This window comes from Narcine bancroftii, chromosome 2 (assembly GCF_036971445.1).
Source record: "Narcine bancroftii isolate sNarBan1 chromosome 2, sNarBan1.hap1, whole genome shotgun sequence".
Classification (NCBI taxonomy): domain Eukaryota; kingdom Metazoa; phylum Chordata; class Chondrichthyes; order Torpediniformes; family Narcinidae; genus Narcine; species Narcine bancroftii.
Window position 1 is genome coordinate 320,340,542 of NC_091470.1, and position 21,040 is coordinate 320,361,581.

The following is a 21,040-nucleotide window of genomic DNA, read 5'->3' on the forward strand; positions in this document are numbered from 1 at the left end:
TCTCTCTCTCTCACACACACACAGAAAACCTGTTTTGACTCTCTCTGCTTGCAAAACCACCCGACCCTTAGAACAGCAAGTTCTCTTCCAGTCAGAAGGTGGCTCTGGCAAAATCTTTCAACTGTTGCCTTTTGAGAAGTCTCTTGGGGACTTTCCAAAGCTCCTGCAAAAGCTGTGGAGCCGATATGTCTAACATTAGCAGAGCTCCAGTATTTCAAAAAATCTGTTTTAAAGTGTTTGTATGTAACCTACTCTAACCAACCTTTTCTAATTTATCTCCCAAAAACATTTCTATATACTGTCACTCTACCTCTTTATTCCTTCTCCCAAAATACACTTCCCTACACTGTATTCTATCTGCCATTTTGCCCAAGTCACTCTGCAGATTCCCTGGTTCAATCCTATTTTCTCCTCCACCTATCCTTGAATCATCTGCAATTTTCCAGTCCTCTCTTACCATTCCTGACTCTAGTAATTCTTGAAAGATCTATTGATGCATCCACAATCTCTTCACCTCCCTCTTTCAGACCCTGGCTAGTGAATATCTCTAGCCCCTGCCTGTCATCACTCAACATAGACAAAAGGCTGCAGATGCTAGAATCTGGAGTAAAACAATCTGCTGGATGAACACAAACCCTTCATCTTGTCAGTCACATCAAGTGGATCAGTGTTCAAATCATTTCTCTCTCTATTGGATTCTATATCTGAGCTGGTCCTTGGTAGTGTTAAGTGCCAATTGAAAGAGATGTACAAGGATTGATGTAGAAACAGGAAGGAATGGAGACAATGTCAGCAATGACATGCCAGAATCTATGGCCATTTTCCACGGGCATCCCAGTTAATTGGCTGTGCGGTGTCCCAGGATAGGAAGCCCTTTGTGCCATTTCCACTGGGACACTAATTGCTTTTCCACTGAATACAACTCATTCCAAGAATTGGGATTGCTGATTTCATGCAGAAATGGGTGACTTTCTGCTGTCCCTTTTCCACTGGAAATGTCAGCAAATGCCAGGGATATGCATAGAGGTAGAGACAGTTAATCCCCATCATGAAATGACATCATTTGACACCAGTGTTTGGACAGTGTTCCTTTTCCACTAGACCCTGTCCCCGTAAATTCCTGGGACAGGGTGTCAGTGGAAAAGGGGCTATCGACTTCCATGGCTTTCGTTAACCACACCTTCCCCATCTCCTTTCCTCTAGTTTTGTCTCAAAGTTTTTACACAGCCGCTGCGCAATGGGAAATTTTTGCAATGCAGGTTGTGCAATGTTTGGAATGGAAATTAATGCCTCATTCCTGCAACACTCCTATAGACAATTTTGCACACTGCCTGCAGTCCAAACTGAACTGCACATTTGCAAGTCCCGTCTCTATTTACCGCACTTCCAGTATTGTGCAAAATCATGCAAAGGAAATTGAGTTTTGGTTGTTCATATATGAATGACCACTCCAGAAGGTAGGAAAAAAAGAACGGTGGGGGGAAGAATACCATGTTAAAAAAAAACATTTCCCTTTCCAGAGCCAAAATTCTCACCTTTCTTCTTATATCCAATTAATACCTTTTGTCTGTTCAGACTCCATCCTGTCTCATCAACATGGAACACTGCAGCACAGTCCCTTCTTCACCCCCTTGATGTTGTGGCAATCTATATACTCCAAAAATATTAAACCCTTTCTCCCACGAAATGTGAATATCCACCCAGTATAAACAAACTTTAAGAACTCTAATAATTTTAGTTTCACAGCATAGAAAAAGGTCCTTTTGCCATCGATGCAATTCCCACTTATCTGCAAGATCTGATCCTTCTATGCCTTGTTTATTCAAGTGCCTCTTTTGTAATTGTACCTGACTCCACTATCACCTCTGGTAATTCATTCTAGATATTTAACCCGTTTAAAAGTCCTACCTCTCACCCAAAACCATTGCCTTCTTTTTGATAACCATACCATGAGAAAAAGATCTTGACAATCCACCTTATCTATGGATTTATCTACTGGTAGTTTGACAGAGCCTAAAAATGGATAACCATAAAATATTTAGGCATAGATAATGTATTCTTATATACCTCTCTCAACTCCTCAGCCTTCTTCACTCCAGGAAAAGCAAGCCCATCCGATTCATCCTAGTGATTCTGTACCAGAGAGAGAGCAATCACATTGCTTGTACATTTTTTCAGAATTTCCATAGAGACCGTGGTGGTAACACCAATTCTTTGAGTTAGACCTAGCAATGATTAAGGAATTGAGGTACTTTCCAAATTGGCATCAGGTGTTATGTATGCCAATATATTACACCAACTTTGTGCAGTAATTTTTCTGGCACCTTTTCAAATACATACCTACTGGGGCCTCCCTCTATCCATTCCTGTTGACTCTGTTAAATTGCCTTACAATTTTTGAAATGTTCTACTTTCATGAATGATGGAATACAATATTTTCCAATGAATGTTCGTGCAAGTGGCCTAATATTTTCTATTTGCTGGCTCCCCTTCATTCTTGAATAGGGCATTACATTTGTAGTTTTCCCCATCTTTTGGAACCTCTCTCAAATTCTAGGGAATTTTGATGGATTTCCAACCACTTCGTACAAGATCTCAAAAAGTTATCAGAGCTATGAGAATCTGTTGGTCTTTAGCAGTACCAGTTTGTCTCATTTTCTTTCCTCCAATAAAGATCACCGACTCTTCACAACAAATAGCCCCTTATCCAGGCACACATTTTGCCCAAAATCCTTTAAATTTCCAATTAAAGATCATTTGCACATCCCTGTTGCCAAAATTCACTACGACCAGTTTTGGAATGCAATTTATATTGAAAAATTGCTTTCATGATTAAATACTATTTGATAGAGCCTAAAAATAAATAACCATAATAGTTCAATCGATGTTTAGTGCACCTTAAAAATAACTAATCTTAAATAATTGAAAGGAATTTTAAAAACCTATGCAGAATCCAAGGCCTGGTTGTTTTTACGTATACTATTCACTTTCTTCATAAATCAAAACAAAATAAAGCACTTAAAAACATGTAACTGGATCCAAAAGTACTGTGCTAATCTAGTTTTAAGAGCACTTTCAAAAACTCAATGGAAATTCACAATTGTACATAATTTAGTTATAACATATGGTTAATTTTATAAGTGGGTCAGCTTTCTGCACTTTATCAAAAAACAAATAATGGAAATAATTTGTCTTTTGCACTGAAAATAATTTCATTATTTTACAGCGGTTTACTGAATTTTATCAAATAGAGTTAGACAATCTGCACATCGAGACAGTGGGAAAATCAGAAAAGTCTCACAATATAGCAAATCATTTGGTTGACATAGAACTGATGTTTCCAAGAAACAAAAAGCTATTCAATACAATTCTGAGCAAGTCGTGTACTAACAACTTACAATGGAAAAAAATTACATTGTGGGATGGAGGAATTCAAAGGGGAACAACACAAGAAGACATTTCAAATTAATTCTCTATTAAAATTCAACATGGAAGAGTTCTGAACTATGAGCAATTTTATGGTGGGACTTTCATTAGTCATTGATTACTCCAAATTCGCTTAACTCTGGCACTGTTTAGAACCAGAAGAATTTGAGTTTCTTCAGTTTTCTCGAGATCAAAGGAACAATGCAATCTTGTTATATTGAATGCCCTTTCCAAAAACTGGTTAGATTTTTAGTTATAAAATTGATATTTTATTAATAGATTTTCCTCCAAGAATGAATTTTCAAATATAAAGGAAGCATCCAATTCCTCTTCTGAAGACTGGGATGAAATACATCGAAATCCACTTTACGAATTTTGTTCAAATAGTCATCAAGAATAACCTATGAAAAAAATTTGTCTGTAAGTATTATTAAACAATTAAAATTTCAAAAAAGTCCAAGTTCTCTTCAAAGACATGCCACCCAAGAACTTCCTAATCTTGCCACCATCTGCCCAGGAGCAACTGATATCATGATGCCACATCGCTGCTGTGAACTTGGGAGGAGCGGTAAAGCATCTTTCAGCACTCCTCCGCAGAGTCCTTCTGCTCTGCTACCTCACAGTCCCATACAATTTCAAACTGTTTGTAGAAAGAGACCAAATGAATCTTTTTTCAGTACTGAAGACCTACAAAGATTCATGTCCATGATGGCAACACCCATACTAGGTAGCCTAGTCCTCGAAGGACTAGGGAACAGCAGACTGGCGCAGGGGATTGCAGCAGAAGAAAGTCCCAACTCCTCTCACCACCTCCAAGAAGCAGCCTTGGACAAGACCCTCCAAGTCAGGAGAGCACAGCAATAGACCAACACTATATTTGGTGGCTGGTGGACTCACACCGGCCACAGTCTATTGGCAACCACTCTGCAAGTGAGATAGAAGGACTGAGATTTGAGGTGCCAATGGTGAGCAGGTCTTCTGAGGGACCTCTATTGCTGACAGCTTCTTAGTCACATTTAGGTGGGCAACTGCTAGAACTTGAGCTCTGATTCACCACTTGACCAGGTGGGACAAGCAGCTACGGAGTTTACAGAAATACAGGAGGTGGCAGCATCAGGACGCGATTCCACAGACACTTGATGCCTTGGAAAGGAATCTCATTTTCTTCTCCTTCTCGTCTCGATAGGTACGTTTGCAGGACAAAGGAAAGCAATTTTGTATATATGACAATAAAGGAATCTTGAATCTTGTGACTGTTTTTATAATAAATATTTGATACGACTTCAATTGAATCCAAGATACATTTGCAAATAAAATTTGATATTGCTATATCGTGTTAGTAAGATAATTTGGGCAAATAGGTTGGCTTTATGGAATGCTGCAACAAAAAAAGGTTGAGGAATGGAATTTCAAGCCTTTGTCATCTGCAAGCATGGTCATCAATAAATCAGATTCAAAGGCCAGAAATAGGAAACTATAAATATCATGGAGCTGTTACACAGCTCAGTTAACAATCACGTATTTCAAGATATTTGAAAATCAGAACAAGAATTTTTAAAATAATGCTTTTATTAACCAAGCATAAGATTATAGGACACAAATGATGAGAGCAGAACTTTTCGTGAAGAGAATTTTTGATGAACCCAGTTTTAGTAAACAAAAGCAAGCCACCTAAGAGTGCAATTACATCAACTGAAGAAAATAAGAGAGCAGATAAAAATTTCAGTAGCAGAAAGACTAAATAAGGCAGTGTTACATAGGTGGAATTAGATGATCTTAGATCGATGTAATCCATTGTGCATTTCAGTAAAAGATAATTAGCAGAAAGAGAGAGAATCTGGCAAGCATGCTTGAGAAAACAGTCCCCAATATATGGTCGAAGGAAATTTCTGATTATTTAGTGTCAAGTGCCAGAAAAGCAATCTGACAGTAGAGTCTAGAGGGATGGTAAAGGGATAGAACTGGTGGTCAATGTTCATACATAAAACAACACTTTTCTGAAAATATTGTCATGGAGAAGCACTTAAACAGAAGAGCAATGACAGATTTTTTGACACAAGTTAACAATGGAAGTGGGAAAGGGAAGCCAGACGGCAGTTAAAGCAATGCCATTACAGTGCTAATGAACCAGTTTGGAATCCGGCACTGTCTATATGGAGTTTGTATGTTTTCCCCTGTCTAGTGAATTTCCTCTGGGTGTTCCACTTTCCTCCCACTGTTCAAAATAAATGTACAGGGATTATAGCTTAATTGGGGCATTTGGCAGTTTGGGCCTGCTGTAGGTCTAAATTTACTTTTTTTTTTAAATTGCAGATGACTCTGGCTGGAGGTAGATTGATAAAGAATACAACTATCTTTCCACCCTAGTTTTGCTGAAAAGCCATTGGAAATGAATGATACATCATGAAGAATGCATCATTTAAAGGCTCCAAACAGGTTAAGGGTGACAAAAGGATAATTACCTTAATGACACCCAATGACCAGTGATTTTGACCAGACATTTTCTCACTCTGAAAGGAGCAGAAACCTAATTGGACTTCAGGAAAAGGTGGGAAAAAATCTGGGAGCTGTAGCACATAGAAACCACAAAATGTGATGCAGAAATAACTTACCGTTTGCAAAAATGCTGGGCAGGCCCTCGAAGGGACATTTTTACAAAAGGATCTAGCCTGAAAATACAGTTATAAGGATAGAAGGAACAATTAGTCAATTTAAAAAAGTTAAAAGCAAATTAATATGATAAATGGAAGGAAACAATACACCAGATATTCAAAATACTGAGTGGGGATCATATTTGAAATGGGGAGAAAAAGTGAGAATCAGAAAATACATGCCAGAGGGAGAATGTGAGAATACAATCATAAAGAAATTAAAACAACAAATAGTCATACATACATGTTCAAGGTGAACATGAGCCTGACTTGCAACATCAAAAACCACATCCCTTACACGCTTTTGACTATTTCCTCGAATAAAATCTTCTTGTGACACTCCATGCTGGAAGAATAAAACAAAAATATATTTAACAGCAAATGTAATTGGATTAGATCACAATATTTAAAGATCAATTCTGACAAGGAACCCTGACCTAAAACACTGTTTCACCTTCCACATATGCCACCTGACCTGAATGTTTTTTTTTTTTTTCTTCACACTAAGTTGGACTTTTTGATAACTATAGCACCATGTTGTACTGAAGGCTTGTGCTGAAAATATACCAATGTACAATAGATCATCCCAGAAGATGAAGATAGTCATTAAGAGGAGGGAGGTTGGACTAAATTTCAGTTTGAAACTATCTGCTCCTGTTTACTCCATCAATGCCTTCAAATAAAGTACAAGTAACTATAGAACTTTGCCACTCTTGTGGAGTTGGATGAACACACATCATTTTCAGAACCAAGACATTTTCTAGCTCCAATCCCCACCTACAAAACAGCTAAAAATCTGGCATATTACTGGCCTACATATCCTGGTTTAGTAGACTGACAAACTTATCAAAAAACTGCCCACTCCCAATAGCTGACCACAAGAAACACTGACGAAGTATAAAATCCCTTTAAAATTATTGAACTAAAGTCACTCACAACGTTCCCTTTGATGTATGGAACCACTATTCCCACAGCAGGTCCACCCCAGTGCAAGTATTTCTGGCAGATTTCCCAGCATAAGCACTGAAAAAAATGCCATAGCTTTAAAATGCTGAAAATACAGGCAAGAAGCTCAGGACTTGCAGGATACTGTTGTGCTCACGTATGCACGTGTGGAGATTGTCATCTCAGAGGCAACAACGGAGGAAATACCAGCAATTCTGAACAGAGCTGCCATTTCCCACAAAAATTTCGACCATTAATTCTTTCCAATAAAAATGTGCTTGGAAAAATGCAAGCTATACTCACAACAAACTTAATATTACTTCCAGTTAGCATTAAAATCAAAACATGCCTGAACAAACATTCATATTAAAAGGCTTTAGTGTTTGAGAGCTTGATAGAACATTCACAGCCACCAAACATTTAATATGTTTAGAATAACATTACAATACTTCATTAAAATACTCATTAATAGAATACTTCTACTGTACATCATCTGCAAATTAGAGATGATGGGAAGTTAAAACAAAAGACAATTGGTTTTATTTATTAAGTAAAATGTTAGAAATGCTTCCAGATGTGTTATTTTGGGCTCCAGTCCAGTTAAGTCAATCAATGTGGTCAACAGAGAATGTTTTCGAAGAATGAGCCACTGGAGAAAATAGCTTGGCAGGCAGTATATGTGGAATTAGAGGAATGGTCGAGGGGGAGGGGTGAGGCAAAAGCTGGAAATAATAGGTGAGTAGAGGTTTATGGGCAGATGGAGTGAGATGGGGGAAAGAACGTGTGGCTATAACAACAAGGTACTGGGAGGCAGCAAGTCCAAATTTTAGATTTATTGTCAGAGTACATACAACCCTAAGATTCTTTTTACTGCAGGCAGGATTTCTACCTATCAATAGTAGAAACTCGAGGGAAGAGAAAGATACCTATACAAAAGAGAGAAATGCAAGGTGAAGAAAATGCAAAAAAAGAAATACAAAGAAAGAAATATTTTAAAAATGACTAAGAATACAGAAAAAACATTCCATCATAATGTGCAAAGTAAGGGTCCTTAACTGCATCTCTGATGGAGTCTCCTATTTTGGAGACTGATGGTGGAGGGGTACCAACTGTTTTCGACCTTGTGGCACTTGTACCTCTTTCCTGATGGCAGTAGCGAGAACAGAGCAGCAAGTCCTGAGTTGTGTGGATCTTTGATTTCTGCAGCTCTCCAACAGCAATATTCCATGTAGATTCTCTCAATGGTGGGGAGTTTTCCCTGTCATGCACTGGGCTGTGTCCACTTCCTTTTGCAAGGCTTTCCACTCAATGGAAGTAGAGAGTCTTCAAATGGATTTAAAGAGGTTGGGTGAATGGGCTATCAGTTTTGAGAGGGTGATGGTGTTGAATGCCAAACTGTAGTCAATAAAGAACATCCTGATGTATTTGTCTTTGCTGTGCAAGTGTTTCAGGTCTTTGTGTAGAACCAGTGAGATTGCATCTGCTGTAGACCTGTTACTAAGGTAAGTAAACTGAAACAGATCCCTGAATCTACTCAGACAACAGCTGATATGCTTCAACACCAGCCTGTCAAAACACATCATCACTGTGGATGAGAGTGCTACTGGTCATTCATCATTTGGGCTTGTTAGCATTCTCTGGTACAATTGAACCCTCTTTGAAACAGGTGGGTACCACACCCTGACAGAGTGAGATGTTAAAAAATATCTTAATACATTGGCAAATTGATCAGCACAGGTTTTCAGTACTCAGCCAAGTATTCCATCCAGACTGGATGCTTTTTCTTGGATTCACTCTCTTGAAGGCAGTCCACAGGCCATCCTCATTTATCTTGAACAAATTTTCTCCAGACAGATCTTAACTTTGCTTTTCAAACACTGGATTATTCCTTGTTATCTATTCTTCATTAAAGTTCACATTGTCCAAGCATTACATGTCAATTTCAAAAATTATTTTGCCACATCACACAACCTTTTTAAGACCCTTGGATAGTTTTGCTCATCGAATTTTAATACTGAAAACTCTGCAAAATATTTTCAAACCAACATCAACTGATTTAGGTTGGCATTTAAGAAGAATATACAAATTTTTAATTATAGATATGCTATCAATACTCTAGTGGATCAGTAGATACATACAAACATGGTATTACCATTGTTCATTTAAAATGAGAACTTTAAAAACCATTCACAGGTAATATTTGTGTCATGAATCACATACCATACAAGCATAAGACAGGAGCATAATTAGGCCACCCTGCCCATCATGTCTACTCCACTTTTCAAATCATGGCTGATATATTTTTCTGTCAATGTCAGTCTTCTACCTTCTCCCCATAACCTTTGATATCCTTACTAATCATGAAACTACCAACCTATTTTAAATATATCCGATAACTTGGCCACCAAAGCCATCTGTAGCAACAAATTCCAGATTCACATCTCTCAGGCTGAAGAAATTTCTTATTTCTGTTCCAATGTTTGTGTTTTTTGTGTTTTTTTTTGAGTCTGTGCCTGCTGGTCCTACCATACCCCATTACTGGAAGCATGTTCTCCACATCCAATCAATTCAGCCATTTTGATATTCAGTATGTTTCAATGAAATCCTTCAAGACAATCAAGGGCAGACCCAGAGCACTCAAATGTTAACTCTCTCATCCTTGCGATCATATTGGTTAACCTCATTCAACACCAGCACATCCTTCAAAACTGCTCACAACACTCCAAATGTGGTCTGACCAATCTTCATAGAGCATCAGCATCAAATCTTTGCCTTTATATTTCTAGTCCTCTTAAAATGAAAGCTAACGATGCATTCATTTTCGTGACTACTGACTCAACCTACAAGGTAATCTTTTGGAGATCCTTCACCAGGAATAACATTCCCTACAATGTATTCCATCTACAACTTATTTTCCCATTCTCCCAACCCGTTGAAGTCCCTCCAAAGACGCCCTTCTTTCTCAACACTACTCACCCCTCCAACTATCTTCCTATCATCCGCAAACTTGGCCACAAAGGCATCAATTCCATCACCTACATCATTTACATACAGGGTGAAAAATAGCAAGCCCAACACAGACCCCTGCGATCATCACATACAATGCAAATTTCACAAAAATTCTCATTTGGGCAGACATTTCTTAGTTAAGGCAAAACCAAAAAATGACCAAAAACAATCTGATGGAACTCAGGCAGTCAGGCAACATCAGCAGGAGAAAATGAATTGTTGATATTTCAGATCCTTTCTCCCACTGATGCTGCTTAACCATCGAGTACCTCCAGAAAATTTTCACTCAAGATTCCAACATCTGCAGTTTGTGTCTCCAAACCAGGCTTTTTGTCTGTTTGTTCAAAATTCTAGTCTTTTAAGTCCATCAAAATAGCTAAAATATATATTCAACACCTCTCAGGATATCTCTCCACATTCCTCTTTGCATGCATGAGTGTTTCCAAATTGTCAGAGAAAAATTTGTTTGCTTGGGACAAATACTCTTCGCAAACTCTCAATCCTGAATTTTGTCTCAGACATTGAGGGAGGCTAGTGTAGAAATTGCAAGGGACCCTGCCAGAAATATTTAAAATGTTCTTAGCCACAGGTGAGGTGCGGAAGATTGGAGGGTAGCTCATGTTGCTCTGTTGTTTTAAAGGCTCCAAAAGTAACCCTGAAAATTATGTCAGTGAGCCTGATGTCAGTACTAGGTGAATTATTGGAAGATGCCCTGAGAAATCAGAAATACAAGTATTTGAATAGACAGAGACGGATTAGAGATAGTTAATAAGGTTTTGTGCATGATAAGTCATGTTTAACCAACATTAGTTTTTCAAGGTTACCAGGAACTTTGATGAAGAAAGGACTGAACTTTGTCAACATGAACTTTGGTAAGACCTTTGACAAGGTCCCATATGGGAGGTTAGTCAAGAAGGTTCATATGCTCAGTATACATGGAGACATAATAACCTGGATTAGACAATGACTACATTGGAGAAGAATGAGAGAGGATGATTGCTTCTCAGTTTAGAGATGAGACTAGTGGTATGCCTCAGGGATTGGTGCTGAGCCCATCGTTGCTCGTCATCTACATCAATTATCTGGATGATAATATGGTGAATTGAATCAGCAAGTTTGCAGATGACACAAAAATTGGAGGAGCTGTGGACAGCGAGGAAGGCTTTGAAAGCTTGCAGAGGGATCTGGACCAGCTGGAAAAATGGGCTGACAAATGGAATTTAATGCAGACAAGTGTGAGGTGTTGCATTTTGGAAATCAAGAAAGGACATAAACGGTAAATGGTCGGACACTGAAAAATATGGCAGAACAGAGGGATCTTGGAACATAAATAATTCCATGAAAGTGGCATCACAGTAGATAGGGTTGTAAAGAAAGTTTTTTGGCATATTGGCCTTCTTAAATCAAAATGTTAAATAAAGGAGATAGGATGTTATGATAAAATTGTACAAGATCTTGATAAGACCAAATTGGAGTATTGTGTGCAGTTTTGGTCACCTAACCACAGGAAAGATAATAATATTGAGAGAGTGCATTTATTCTCTGGAGCATAGAAGAGTGAGGGCAGATTGATAGTTGTACAAAATTACAACGGGTATACTTTAAACCATCTATAAGATGAACATACCACTTTTGAATTTACATAAGAAAAACAAAGAATGATCTAATATAACCCTGCTTTTATATTCTGCCTGTAATACCATTCCTTGTAAATGTGCCAACACTAAAAAAAATCTATTCTGGAAAATGAATCATGTTGAGACGAATAAAAAGAAAACTCCTTCTCTGTAGGATTAACCCTTCTCCAAATATCCACCAAATTTAAATCCTTCATCAAGGCCCCAATTTGTATCACCATCTTTGATTTTTTTAATACTTTTTAGGGATCTATCCAACAAAGGATCCAAGACACAATTAAAATCTCCCCCAACTAAAATATTTTCATTAGCTTGATTTAATAACAAAAAAGTATCCGAAATAAAACACTCATCGTCCAGGTTAGGTGCATAAACATAAAGCAAAGTCCAAGATTCAGTAAAACTTTTATAATTCACCTTTCAAACCGTTCCAGCATTCCCTTCCATAGTTTGCAACTCAAAAGACAAATTCTTATGAATTAAAATTGCTATACCCCTTGTCTAAGAATTAAATGAAGAAAAAAAATATACCCAACCCAATCTCTCTTCAATTTCAAATGTGTTTCTTGTAAAAAGGCAAATTTCAAATTAGACATCCTTATAAACTAACAATATAATCACTTACTACAAAATATCGCTCCCCTTCTAGTAAATTAAAACCAGTCTCCCTCCCTCAAATATTTTTAAAAGTATATATTAAAAACATTTAATCATCCCCCCCCTCAAAAAACACATAAAAAACTGGGTGTGGTAAACCCCACTAGTGGGAGATGACTATCAAAGATTTCAGTGCTAACCACCCCACCAGCCAGAAATACATCATTCACATTAATACAATCCAATACTGTAAATATATTCAACCCAATGACTCCATTCCCAATGATTTTTCCAGATTTTCAATGTCAATAAGACTGTGTTAAAAGTTCTTTCCATTTTTCCCATTCTGCCCATATGCATTTGCCCTCTTTTTAGGCGACGGTGGCAAAACTCTTCCATGTCCTCGTAAACTCGGTAATGAATTAGCAAAAATGAATGCATCATGATCATTCTCAAAAAATTGAGATTGAAAGTTACCATAAAAGACTTAACACAACAAGATATCAAAAAGCAAATTTATAACCCTTCCGCCACAGTACTTCTTTAGCAGAATTAAATTCCCATCGTCGCCTAATAATTTCTTGACTCAAATCTGCATTAAAAAAATACTCTGTTATTTTGAATCATTGGAGATTGACTTTGTCTTGCCTTCTGTACCACCAACTGTAGTATCATTTCTCCGTCTTGATAGTTCAGGCACCGAACTAAGAAAGCTTGGGGTGGTTGTCCCAGTAACGGTTTCTTTCGTAACGCTCTATGTCCCCTCTCCAATACTAAACCTTCCAAATAATCCAACTCTTGAAAAATTTTATTGGATCAGTCCCTTCATTGTCTTCTGGAAGATCCACAATTTTCACATTATTTCTCCGACTTTGATTTGAGTCAATTTTTTTTAAGTAAGTCTTTCTTCTGGATTCCCCAATCCACAAACGAATCTTCCACTTTCTCTATTTTTTCCTTATTACGTACAACTTGAATTTTACATTCAGAAAAAGCAGTTTCAATTTTTAAAAAATTTTCTTGCACTGTATCCACTGACATTCCTCTTAACTGTAGATATATCTCCAGACATATTAGATATTTTAGTTGTCACATCCAAAAATCCTTGAGTCATTTGTTTAGACATATTGCCCATATGATAGGCAATCCCTTCCAAGACTGTACAGACTCCATTCCAGGTTCCAGTTCCACATTTTAAGGCCTACCTTCTCTGGACTCCACCTCCAATTGTTCCCGTGAACTGCTTGTTAAAGGTAAGTTATCATCTTCTTCCAGCGTTGTCGGGCCCTTCTCAGTCCAGCTGTGGGTCTGCACAGCCAACAGCGACATCTCGACCACGTTGGGACGCCGCCGTTCGGGGCCCCCCCCACAGCCCACACATGGCCCAGTAACTCACCGACCCTTGAAGCACTGAGCACCCAATAGTAGCCCAGGCTCAAGGGCTCTTCTCTCAGCTGGGTCACCCGCGAGTCAGACATCGCAAACGCTCGAATCATCCACATGCCGGTGCCATCTTGTGGAGACAAGGTCGGCGCCGGTGTAATACTCAGCCTGGCAGGAGTTCTGTGCCTTGGAGGTTCCAAACAACAAATCCATGGCTTCAACTGGACAGGTAGGCCTCAATTCTTCAGCACTTTTAAAAGGTAATTTCTTCTGTAATTGAGCTTCCTTTTTATTAAACATTAGTCACCATTGTGACCCACTAATGTTCCCAAAAATAAAGATACAACTTTTAATCATTAAAGACAGGTGCTTAAAAAACTGGCTGAGGATGGGTGGGATCGCATGTCTGCCTTCTACGCCATATTGCCACACCCCCCCCATTACAACGGGTATAGACAGATTAAATGCTAGTTTTTTTCCCCACTGAGCTTAGTTAGGTGTGATAAAACCAGAGAACACGGGTTAAGGGTGAAATGGAAAAAAGTTTAGGGGGTAAACTTCTTCACGTAGAGAGTAGTGGGAGTGTGGAATCTTAAATAATGAATACAGGGTCTATTTTAACATTTTAGAATGGATGGGAGGGGTATGAAGGGCAAACTAGAAGGGCCAAAGGGCCTGTTTGCTATAATGTTCTCTGGTTCAAACAAATAAAATCTACAGTGAGTCTGTTAATCCAGCACACTCAAGACTTTGGTGTTGAGTGTCCAGCAAATTTTCCAAACTTTAGGATTTTACAGAGATCAATACACATCTAATTCACTTTTTTTCTTGGAAAGATGTTACAGAATAGCACAGTAAACATTTTTAGTTTCAAGCAATGGAAGTGATCAGAAAGCACAAAAACAAAGATCCAGTGATCAAAACAGAATACAAGAACTACAGACCAAGAAAGTGAAAAGTACAAAAATAACCCCGTGAGCCAAATGCTGAACCATCAGGATTCTATATGGTCAGATAGTAGATTATCATAGATTTACTGTATTTAGTTTCATCTGAGCCAACATTATTAATTTTTATTCTATAGATTTGCACTAGCCATCAAAATGGAGAAAAAATTTAAATACTGACTTGTCACGGTGCTATAGTGGCATTACAATTCCCAGAAGGCATAGAACCAGCCATGTGATGTCAATGCGTGATTATGTCAGTGTGGGTCGAGTGTGTTTCTGGCTTTTAAAAGGTTGCGTGGGTGATGAAGAGTAAACCCGTTTGATTCACTTTAAAAACACCTTGTGTGGTTTAGTCATGTCCACTGTGATTCCAGTGGCCACAATTGGTGACCCTGACATGTCCAAAAACATATTTTTGGACAAACATGGACTCTCCAGCCATTGCCGTGAAGTTACCACATTTCTGGACAGCTGAGTCTGAATTATGGTTCCATCAGGTTGAAGCACAATTTCACCTTTGCAAAGTTGAATTGGACACCATTCATTATTACCATATTGTTAGTGCCCTGGTCCAGGCCATCATTATGAGGGTCAGTGACTTCCTACGAGATACACCACATACCAGCAAGTATGACGCTTTAAAAGCACTTTTATTACATGCATTTCCTGTAGGGGAAGGGCAGCTAAACTACTATCTTTTGATCGGTTGGGAGACTGCACCCCTTCAGAACTAATGAATGAAATGCTGTTCCTTGAACTGACAAAATGCCCAATGTTGTTCGAGCAGCTCTTTTTAGAGCTAATGCAAGATGATATTAGGCTCTAATTATCCAAGTGTTCATTTGAAGATCCAAGAGCTGTAGCGACGAAGGCAGACATTCTATGGCTGGCTAAAAAAATACAGCAAGGAAAGGCAAGGCTGCTTGTAGGTAAATTTTTTGTGGAAAATTCTGAAATGAATGATAACTGCTGTTGTTGTCAGGCTGACCAGGGCTCTGTGACCTTGGAAAATGCAAATGTTAAGGGGTTGTGGTTGGTGTACAAAGTAAAACCTCTGCCCTCCAAAAAAGTGTTGAACAGACAAGTAAATGGCTCCTTATCAAAAGCACTGTATTTCTTTACTGCTTCACGAAGATGGCGGCTGAAGAATGCTAACTGTTTCCATTGCCTGTTGACTATTGATGAAGTGCATCTCCTACAGTCATACAAGAAGCGTCTGCAGAAAGGGTGCTGCCTGAATTTAAAACTGGGTAGTTGACCATAGTGGCATGAGTCAGCAAATCTTTCATCTTCAAGGCGGCATTTTTTCTCTCTTCAGTCCAATGGATGGTTCTGGCATTTCCAGCCAGTAAATCAAAAAGGGACTTCATGATGTGAGCTGCTCTTGGAAGGCGCAACTCTGCTGCCATCCAAAGTTGAGGCCATTACCAAGTACTCAAGACCTGCTGTAGTTAAAAGCCTGCAGAAATTCTTGGGAATAGTGAATTTTTGTTGTCGGTTTCTTCCACTTGAGATATCATCTATAGATCAAGGTATCTTTGGCCACAGCTCAAAAATATGACCACGTGACAATTGCTTATCGGACTGCAATCACAAACCTGTTTAGAGATAATGGAAAATTAGTCCTCTGATTTATCAACAGGACACCCACACCCAGTAGCTCTGGCATCATGAAAACACTGAGTATTCAACTGTGCATGGTCTCTCATATCCATTGATTAGGTCAACCATTCGTATAGTTTCAGACAGGTTTGTGTTCCATGGTCTTGAAAAAGGCATTACACAAATGGCGAGGTCCTGCATTGCCTGCCAGAAAGCAAAGGTTCAGTGGCATACTAAGGCACCACTGCAGTCCTTCCCAGCAGTTTCTCGACATTTTGCTCATGTCTACTCCATGGATATTGTTGGTTCGCTTCCTGTTTCAAGACACTACTGAAACCTTCTTACGGCCGTGCCTATAGTAGATGCTACTGCAGACACTTGTGTTCAGGCGTTCCTCAGTTCTACGGTATCTCGTTTTGGTTTACTGGCGCATGTTACTTTGGATAGAGGACAATTTACTTCCTCACTGTGGACAGCCTTGTCCCGTTTGTTCGGTACAACAATTCATCATACAAATGCCTATCAACCCCAGGCCAATGGAATGGTGGAAACATTACATCGACATCTCAAGTCAGCCTTGATGGCTCGGTTACATGGCCCAAACTGGACTGATGAGCTGCCCTGGGTATTACTCGGCATTAGAACAGCTCCAAAGACCTCCAAGCTTCATCTGCGGAGTTCCTGTATGGCACACTGTTGGTGGTTCCAGGGGAGTTCGTCCCCTACCATTCCAACTCAAGCGATGATCCTAAGGAACCATTGAGTAGGCTAAGGGAGACCATAGGAAAATTGATCCCTATCCCACCATCATCACATGGAAAACACATGTGCCTGAAAACTTCAAAAACTGCTTGTCTTCATCCAAAGGGAAACATTTGGTCATACTTTACAGACACCTTACAAAGAACTTTATAGGATACTCAGACAAGCTAGGTTGATCTGTATTTTGGATTGTATTTTTGTCCACGAGCTGGTTTAACCTCATGTGGACAAGTCTTCCCCACTGCAGCAGTCAAAAGTCCGTCGCAGAGGTTGACCACTTAAAAGACAGACAAATCTTTCTGCTGGTTCTGGGGTGGGTGGGGTATAACTGTGCTAATAGAGGAACTACAACTCCTAGAAGACCTCAAATTGGCCATGTGACATCAGCGCGCGAGGACATCAGTGCGGGTCGAGCGCAAGAATTAGGCTTTTAAAGGTTGCGCTGGTGAAGAAGAGTAAATTCGTCTGATTCACTTTAAAAACACCTTGTGTGGTTATTTTAAGGTGTCCACTGCGATTCCAGTGGCCACAGAATGCCACAAAAATAGCACTGAAGATAGCACCACCAACCCCTTACCCTTTGCACAGAATTCACACTTGATAAATTATCCACAATATTTATAAGCACTCTGCAATTAGATAATATCAAAAATGTTTTACCCCTCGAGTCTGCTCAAAAACAGACGTGCAAATTTTCGTAGCGTCTTTTGACACTACTCCCGAAACCATTTGGTTTTCAATTCTTTCAGCTAGTCATGGGTTTCATGAGACAAATTTAAAAGTAGAGAACCTTGAGGAAATGCAACCAATTATTTGTCCCATTCTTAACCAAATGCATTCTTTCATCATGTTTGGAATACTCAGATAGATTATTTTCTAAATGCAAATGTATTTAAAATTACCAGCAGGCAAATATCCAATGGAAGGTAAACTTTTTGTCGCAAACTGTGATAGGGAGTTGCCCGGAGACACGTCACAATTCCTTGTGCTTTTCCAATATGGCTACCTGCATGATCTGCATGAATATCCCTCACCCCTGTCAAATAAACAGATAAAGTGGTGCATTAATAAGAAACATCAATAGGAGGTCCGTTTAAAAACCACATCTTAAAACTAAGTGTGATAAAAGTCAGGCAAAATAGCCAGACCATAATGGCAATAGGGTCTGAAAAATTGCATCATACTTTCTAATTTGAAAACATGACCCGAAAATAATACATTTTCCTGTTTCACAGTTTTACAAATATTGCTGAAATTAGCAGGTTTGTTTTTTTACCTTTTGCAGGTGAAGGCACAAGGCACAGTTGTACCGCAAGATTTTTCTCTCAACTATCAACGTAGACCACTCCAAACAAGAATATCTTACTAGGCCATTAACCAGGACTAAAATGAACAAGGAGAAGCTGCAGGGATTCAATGGGCCAGGCAGCATCCATAGAAAAAAAGTGTTCAGCGAACATTTTGGGTTGGCACCCTTCATTGAAATTCACAATGAACCATAAAGTCAGAAAAAGCAGGTTTTAAACTTTATGTTCAAGTTAGTGTAGCTTACTTAGTTCCAGTGACCGAGATGACCTGTGGTCTTGTGTGTAGAATATGCATGTTTTTCATGACCATGTTGGTTTCCTGTGGGTATTCAGATTTCCTGCCACATATACAAGTTGTTTACTTAATTTGGTATTGAAAATTAACCAGAGTATATGTTTTATGTAATGAAGTTTAGTCACCCAAGCACAATCGACAGTATACTTCTCCTGTTCTCATGCAATAACACAAAAATATTGCTGAATAAATTTGGACATTGTTGAAAAATCACATTTTAAAACTCAGAAAAAGAACCAACACATCAAAGAAAACATATTCTTACCTAATACTTCCAAAAGGAGATAGATCAATGACGACTGAGCATTCTCTCCATAGGCTTCTAATTCTTGGATATTTCTATAAGCTTTCTCATTCAAATTCTTTTCCTAAAATTTACCATTTTAAAATAAGCTTAATTTGATTGATTCTGACTGTCCTTACAACAATAACTTACTGCTTCCAAGTCAGAGAGCATCAATTTTTTTTTAAATATAAAATATAAAATTGGTATAGAGTAAAACCCCCGGTATCTGGCATCTGGGGTATTTGGTAGGTGCCAGATAAGTGAATTTGCCTGTTGCTCAAGATTGCATGTTGCATGGTTAGAAAATTGACCAAGGGGTGCCATTTTAAAACTTCCGCAGTTTTTACCCATTTATTTTTTGGGGTTTTTTTGCCGGTTGCTTGAGGCTGCCAATTTCTTGAATTCCAGATAACGGGGGTTTTACTCTATTACTCTTTCACTCAAAGTTTGAAGTGCTCAATGGTACCATGACTTTTTAATGTTTAGAATAAGACACAAGTCATAAGACATACAACCAGTAATAGTTTATTCAGCCCATTGAGTCTGCCCTGCCATTCAATCATGAGCTGATCCATTCTCCCACTCAGTCCACTCCCCAGCCTTTTCTAAGAACCTATCAATTTCCACCTTAAATACTCCCAAATTTCAGATTCACCAACCTCTGGCAAAATAAATTTATTTCTATCTGTTCAAACTGAACACTCTTCAATCCTGAATTTATGCCCTCTTGTCTAAGACTCTCCAAACCACAGGAAACAAGCTTGTGTACCATCTACTCTGTCTCTGCCTTTCAACATCTGAATATTTCAATGGGATCTCCCTCATTCTAAAATCCAACAAGTGGAGACCAAGAGACATCAAAAACTCCTCATATGACAACTCTTTCATTCCTGAAATCATCATCTTGTTAACCTGCTCTGAACCCTCCCTTATGTAAGCACATCCTTTCTTAAATGCAGAGCCCAAAATTGTTCACAATACTCCGTTAGGTCTCACCACTGCCTTATAAAGCCTCAACATCACATCCCTGCTCTTGTATTCTATTCCTCTTGAAATTAATGCCAGCATTACATTTGCCTCCTTCTCACCAACAACATGCAAGTTTATCTTCAGGCTATCCTACACAAGAACTCACCAGTCTTTTTCCATCTGGGAATTTTCAATTTTCTCCCCATTTAGAAAATAGTCTGCCTGTTTATTTCTTCTACCAAAGTGTATGACCATGCACTTTCCAACATTGTATTTCATTTGCCACTTCTCTGTCCATTCTCCTAAACTGTAGCCCGTTTCCTCAAGACTACCTGCTCCTCCACCTACTTTCAGACGATCTGCAAAATTGGCCAGCCATCCATTCCACAATTTAAATAATTGATATACAACATAAAAATAAATGGCCCCAACACTGACCCCTGTAGAACACCACCAGCAATGGGCAGACAATCAGAATATGATCCCTGTACTCTGACTCTCTGCTTCCTGCCAATCAGCCAATGTTCTACCCACATTAATATATTTCCTGTTATACCATGGGCTCATATCTTGTAAAGTAGCCTCACGTGAGGCACCTTGTCAAAGGCCTTCTGAAAATCCAAATACACAACATCCACGGCATCTCCTTTATCTTCCCTGCTTGTCACTTCAAAGAATCCTGTGCCTCCAAGTACTCTGTACCTTATCCCTGACAATCGACACCAACATCTTCCCAACCTCTGATGTCAGGTCAACTGGTCTATAATTTCCCTTCTAATGACATCCTCCCTTCTTGAACAGTGGAACGACATTTACAATTTTCTCGTCCTCCAGAACCATGCCGGAATCAATCAATTCTCAAAAGATCATCAACAATGCCTCCACAATTTCTACAGCTACTTCTTTCAGAACCAGAGGGTCCAATCCATCTGGTCCAGAAGACTTATCTACCCTTAGTCCATTTAGCTTTCTGAGCTCACTTTCACTTCCCTTCCCTGATACCCTTGGATATCTGCCAATTTGTTCTATCTAAACTCAACTATCATAATTTTGCATATTTCTTTTAAAATTTCCCAGACTTTTGAGCTCTATTGAGAAAACCAATGCATCTACAGCCTAACCTTGTGGATGAAATTTGATGCATTCTTCTGCATCAAAATTTTACTGAAACACTCTAGTTGTGATTTAATTTTAGGTTTTGTAAATTGAGCAAACCTCCTT

General features: G+C 38.8%; 1 protein-coding gene across 5 annotated transcripts in view; it reads right to left on the reverse strand.

The window, feature by feature from the left end:
* Positions 1-3,128: 3,128 nt before the first annotated feature.
* The window catches only part of ndufaf6 (NADH:ubiquinone oxidoreductase complex assembly factor 6), a 35,043-nt gene continuing 17,131 nt past the window's right edge, over positions 3,129-21,040 (reverse strand). For 4 of the 5 annotated variants that reach the window (XM_069921838.1, XM_069921835.1, XM_069921837.1 and 1 more), the window contains 5 exons: positions 18,830-18,932; positions 17,865-17,998; positions 6,322-6,423; positions 6,039-6,095; positions 3,129-3,827 (listed from right to left, as the gene is read on the reverse strand). In XM_069921838.1, the coding sequence (XP_069777939.1) occupies positions 3,699-3,827; positions 6,039-6,095; positions 6,322-6,423; positions 17,865-17,998; positions 18,830-18,932 (525 nt within the window). In that variant the 3' untranslated portion in view covers positions 3,129-3,698. The remainder of the gene's footprint in view (positions 3,828-6,038; positions 6,096-6,321; positions 6,424-17,864; positions 17,999-18,829; positions 18,933-21,040) is intronic. The other variant, XM_069921836.1, reaches the window with a different exon arrangement.